The following is a 5940-nucleotide window of genomic DNA, read 5'->3' on the forward strand; positions in this document are numbered from 1 at the left end:
ATCTCTCTACACCCAAAAATAAAATAAGTTGATAACAGAAAAATAATAATTTGCATCGGTAAGATTTCTCTATATAGTATACAATATTAAAATTGTAAACCAGCCTAAACATACATTTAACCACATGCTTTTATACAGCACCCATTATCATAGTATCAATGCTTCCCAGGTAAGTTAGATTGTTATAGAGCATAGGTGGCCAACCTGCAACATACATGCCACAAGTGGCACACGAGACCTCAATGCTCAAGTAAAGGAAGATGCCAGAATGGAGGCAGGGAGTGGAAAGTACTGAAAGGTAGCATCAGTTTTCACCACCAAGCGTCAGGTTAACTCTTCCTGGGCCCTACAGCTGCTGCCAACTTCAGAGCTTGAGATCCTTGCTTGCTATATAAAACTGTGGTGGTTACAGAGCTAGGGAAAGGTTAAACTGCTCCACTCCAGGGTAAAGCCCCACAGGGGGCAACTTTGCCGCTCATGGGTGTGGATGAGAGCAGCTCTCAGGAAAGGGGCAAAACTTATCTTGCATCATGCCTGCCAAAACTGCTGTCCATCACTAGTATAGTGTGTTCATATTGTAATAGTTATAAAGCTGGTTTCCACCAATATAATGTTGTACTTAGAAAAATTAATTATTAACTTACAGACATTCCCTGTGTTGTCAAAACTTGTAAGAACATCTTCCACATTTAAGAGTCCATCGTTAAATCTAGAAGACAACAGAATGTTTTATTTCATCAAGTAACAAAATGTGTTTTCAGTACTCTTTTGAAAGGATAGTTAGTGAACACTAAATCTACTTTTCTGACAATTTTCTGTCAAATCCTTTCATAAATATATAAAAACAGATGCTATTTTAGCCACTAGAGGGAAGATAAAGAAACAACCAACAGTAGTCTAAAAATTATGTGTGAGAATTCAGAACTTTGGAAATTGTTTTAAAACAAGTATTTGCAACACTAAACTTTATTTTTAGAAGTGAGTTTTGCTTATGTTGAATGTGTAAAGGAAAAGTTTTGAGAAAAAAATTAACCAACTCCTAAATAGCAACTGCAAAAGATTTTTTTTATTATGATTAGTTTTGTATATTCATAACAATGAATAGGATTATAAATGCTTTCTTTATATGTTAATGTTAATAATATAATGGACTAATGTATCCAACTGATCAATCACTTTCTTTGGTTGCCCACTGGTGTAACCCAGTTAAAATAAATATCACATAATTAGAATTATATAGCAGATCAAGCAAGCCTCAGAGATCAAGATAAACAGGTCATATATTTAAACTACAGATTACAGTTTAACAAGTCATTAAGATCCACAAAAATCTGTATATAAATTCAATAGGAAATGGTTCCCAAAACATCCTATTAGTTTAAATGCTAGAGCCTTCAACTTGGATTCACAAATAACTGTCAGAATGTGTTTAGATTCATTAGAGTGCCTCTCAGATTATTCAAAAACAAATAACTAAAAATAACCCACCAGCACAAGATTTCAAAGAAGACAGGAACTTTGGCACCAAAAATACAAGCCTCTACCACTTTATTTGAAAGAATAATTTCATTATCTGTTAGCAGAAGCAGATTTTATTCTCTGAGGACCAGGTAACATGACACATGTTTCAAGTAAACCTGTTTTACTTGCACATATTTTTCAGAGCCATGGGAAAAGAATGGCATCCCCTTTTAGCCATTACAACAGCAATATCACTAGTATATCAAGTTTTGAAGATGCTCTGATCTTATAGCCTCAACAAAAGAGAGAATTCTTTCTCAATTCCCAACCTGCCCAATTTTCTCTACTTCCTGAAGCACATATCCTGGCTCTAGTTTCTGAACCAACACAAACCTTATTCCTAGGATAGTTTAAATCAATTAATGCTTTCTTTTTTCTTCTCAACCACCACCAAACCTCCTATGCTTTCCCTCTTCATTTCTTAAGAACACAGTTTTCATCTGAAGGACAGTCAGTAAAAACGGGAAAAAACGATTTTTTTCTTTATCACCTGGAGCCAGATATTTTTTAACTATTCAAAACAAACCTAACGCTTTAAGATAAGGTAAACATCAAGAAAATAAAAGTTATGCTACAACTCCATTGAGTATTCTAAGAAGTATTCAGCAAAGCAGTGAACTCCTGTTCACCGCAGCATAGGAGAGCTCATCTCTAGAACTCATCTCTAATGTATGAAAAACTATGGCCCTATGAAATGGGAGACCACCATTCCAGAGGTGAATATCTTTGGACACTGTGAGGCGTTATACTTCAGGGTGATCAATTCCCTGCATTCCCCCTTGATTCTGGGCTTTCCCTGGCTCACGTGCCACGATCCTCTGGTCTAGTGGAAAGCCTGGGAAATTTGCTTTGAATCTGGTTACTGTCAGCAGCACTGCTGGAAACCCAGGACAACTGCCCACCCTATGATTCAAGCAGGGGTCCTGACCACTGTTGCTCCCCAGGCAGTATAGCCTCTGGAGGCTGGACCCAACCTGCCTCAAAAATACCAGGAATAGGCCAACATATTTGAGAAGAATGTGAAGGTCCTCCTCCAACACTGGGATTATGACTGCCTTATCGACCTACAACTGGGGACAAAGATCCCAGTAGGACACATCTACGCCATGTCAGAGTCCAAACTTGCTGCCCTCAAAAAATATCTGAAGGAAAACCTGACCCAGGGATTCATGAGAAAGCCCACTTCACCCGCTGAAGCCCCTGACCTATTCATCCAGAAGGCTGGGAGCCTCCATTTCAAACAGCTCAGCTATGGGTCAACTATTGGGCCTTGAACCAGGTAACTATCCATAACCAGTACCCATTGCCTCTCATCCCAGAGCTTCTTGTTCAGCTAAAACCTGCCTGCATATTCACCAAGCTCAACCTCTCAGGACCATATAACTGGCTGTGAGTCAGAGCTGGTGATGAATGTAAAACGACATGTCTTCTAGACTTGGCACAGGCATTTTGAGTATTTAGTTATGCCTTTTGAGCTCTCCACATTCCAGCACTTTATCAAGGATGTATTGTAGGACCTTCTAGATCAATTTTAATTGCTTACTTGGGTGATTTGTAATTGCTTATACTCACTGCATGTCTGGGTGGCACTGAAAAGTTTGTGCCACCATGACCTTTTTCCAAAACCAGAGAAATGCACCTTTGACCAAATCACCACCAAATTTATTGGCTTTATCTTATCTCCAGAAGGCTTGAAGATGGACCCCCAGAAGGTACAGGCCATCCAAGAGTGGAAGGCACCCCAAAACATGAAGGAACTACAGAAATTCTTGGGGTTTGTCAATTTCTACTGGAGATTCATTGCTAAATTTGCCCAGGTGGTGGTGGCCCCTCTTACCACATTCCCATGTAAGAATGTCCAGTTTTACTGGTTTGCAGAAGCCCAGCAAGGCTCTGAATACCTGAAGCAGGCCTTTACCTCTGCCCCTAATGCTAGCCAATACAGATCCAGCCGTGCTGTGTGTGGTGGAAACAGATAGCTCCAGCATTGCAATAGGTGTGGTGCTCTCATAACAGCAGGATCTGCATCCCTCTGCTTTCTTTTCCCACAAGCTCACCGCAGCAGAAGAGAATTAGAAAATCCTTGACCATGAACTCCTGTCCCTCAGAGCAGTTTTTGAGGAGTAGCAGATTCCCCAGCAGATTCCCACCCATAAGAATTTGGAATACTTCTAGGGCAAAGACATGCAACCAAAGGGCAGTTATGGACAGACTCTTCTTCTTCCCACTTTGATTTTCAAATAATCCACCAATTTGGGTTTAGGAATGGGAAAGTAGATGCCCTCTCCTGGAAGGCCAAGTATGATGCAAACTCAGAGGAACCATCTGAACCCAGCCCCATTTTGAAGCTTCACTTTACAAGCATTGCATTGCCAGGCAACGTTCAAACAACAACTGCAGGTCCAGGATGTGGTCAAACTGCAGGTCCAGGATGTGTTCATATTTACCCTGGGTAAGATCTATGTGCCCCCAGGTCTGCTAGACTCACTATACATTGCCTTCACCATGACTCCCCATTAGCAGGCCACCCTGGAACTGAAAAGACCTACCAACTAATCTCCCATGACTTTTGGTGGCTATGGCTATACAAGATGGTGCAGGCCTTTGTCTCCTCTTGCAATGTTGGTGCCTGCACTAAGAGATCCCTCAGAAACCCAGCAGACTCCTCCAACCCTTTCCCACCCAGCCTCAGTCATGGTCTGCAACCTCCCTGAACTTCAACGAGGCCTTGAAGCAGTATGTCCTGTGTTACCTCAGTTTCCAATAGAACAAATGGTTTCTGCTCCTGGCACTCGGAGAGTTGGCCTACAATAACTCTGAGCATGCTTTAACTAGGCAAAGTATACTTTGCCAACTATGAGTTTCACCCCAGATGCATCCCACCTTACCCACTAACTCAGGGGTGTCATGACCCAAAGGGTATGATTTTGTGTGTGCTTCAGCACTGCAGAATTATTTCCCGCCACAAGGAGCTTTCTTTGCATGGTGCAATTCTCAGCTGCATAGAGAAAAGCACGGTGCAAAGGAGTTCCCGCCACCCATATGTAAATTTGTTTCCCACTATTGGCTGTTTCTAAATTATTCCCTCGTGGCGGCTAGCGATTGGCTTGCTAGCCGTACAAGAGGCTTGAGCAGTTTCCGCCCAAGTTGGAGGAGGAGGACTTCACATCCATCTCGTGAAGAACTCTAAGCGCGCTGTGGAGCCTAACAAACTCCGCATGTGCCTTAAAGGAGGATACAGGGGCCTGATCAACCTCTAGCCTCTCCCCATCACCACACGATCCCTCGACGTACCCTACCCTGCGCGCTCGTGGAGAGTCACCTTTCAGACTCTCATTTCGGACGGTCCACAGAGCCTAGCAAACTCCGTGAGTGGTATCCAGAGCTCTGTTCGTGTTCATTTAGCGGAGCCTAGCAAACTCCGCTCGTGTGTCTTCGGTGGAGCCTAGCAAACTCCATGTGTGTGGGGTTTTTTTGTAACTGCAACTCAAGAACGTTTTCCTGCCTGCACCGCGACCATCTACGGTGTAAGTAAAATAATCTTTAATCAACCTCTACGCGTCCGTGCCTAATTCTAGTTCGCCGTGCCGACCTTTTCCCCGGCCCACGTGCCCGGGCTGCTGGCCACAGCCCCTTGGCCCCGACAAGGGGATCTCAAACTGTGGGTTGCGACCTCCCAGGGGCCTGCGAGCAACTTAAAAGGGGGCCGCAAACTTCCCAGGGAGTACACACAGTGGTGAGGAAAGCAGCTGCCGCATGTGAGCTCCCCATTCCCCGCCATCCAGCACTCGGGGTCACAGTATCACAAAGTTTGAGAACCCTGCACTAACTCCAAGAAGTCTGCAGCCATAGATTGGATACACTGTATGCATAAAGTTCAGGAGGAATTAAAGCATTACCTGGAGAAGGCCAGAGAGGCCTATAATCAGAAGTCAGCGCCTACCAAATCAGCAGGACCAGAAAATGTGGTTACCAGCTGAACATCTTCACAAAAATCAGCACTCGCAGAAGCCAGACCACCACCATCTCAGCCCCTTCTACATACAAGAACAAATCAATCTGGTAGCCTTTCTGCTACAGCTTGCCCAGACACTGAAGATCCACCTGGTATTTCACATGTCAGTACTCAAGCTGTATATAGACATTTCTCTCCTACATTGAACCCAACCTCCCCCATTCCCCTTAACAATCCAGGGACAGGAAGAGTACCTAGTCCAGGAAGTTTTAAACTAAAGTGGAGAGATGTGAAACTGTATTACTTAGTAGACTGAGAGGTCTATGAGCCCAAAGGTCAACTGTGGGACCTAGCAGAAAACATTCATGCCCTGACCTGCTAAAAATGTCCATGAAGACAATCAGAAAAAAACTGGAACAGCATCCATGTTTTTTTGGTTTTGTTTTTACCCTTGTTCCCAATGA

General features: G+C 43.3%; 1 protein-coding gene across 1 annotated transcript in view; it reads right to left on the reverse strand.

The window, feature by feature from the left end:
* Positions 1-5940, reverse strand: part of CAMKMT (calmodulin-lysine N-methyltransferase) — a 373030-nt gene that overhangs the window by 342583 nt on the left and 24507 nt on the right. Inside the window, exon 3 of the mRNA XM_014519498.2 lies at positions 645-709. Within this exon, the coding sequence (XP_014374984.1) occupies positions 645-709 (65 nt within the window). The remainder of the gene's footprint in view (positions 1-644; positions 710-5940) is intronic.

This window comes from Alligator sinensis, unplaced genomic scaffold (assembly GCF_000455745.1).
Source record: "Alligator sinensis unplaced genomic scaffold, ASM45574v1 scaffold131_1, whole genome shotgun sequence".
NCBI classification, from domain to species: Eukaryota; Metazoa; Chordata; order Crocodylia; family Alligatoridae; genus Alligator; species Alligator sinensis.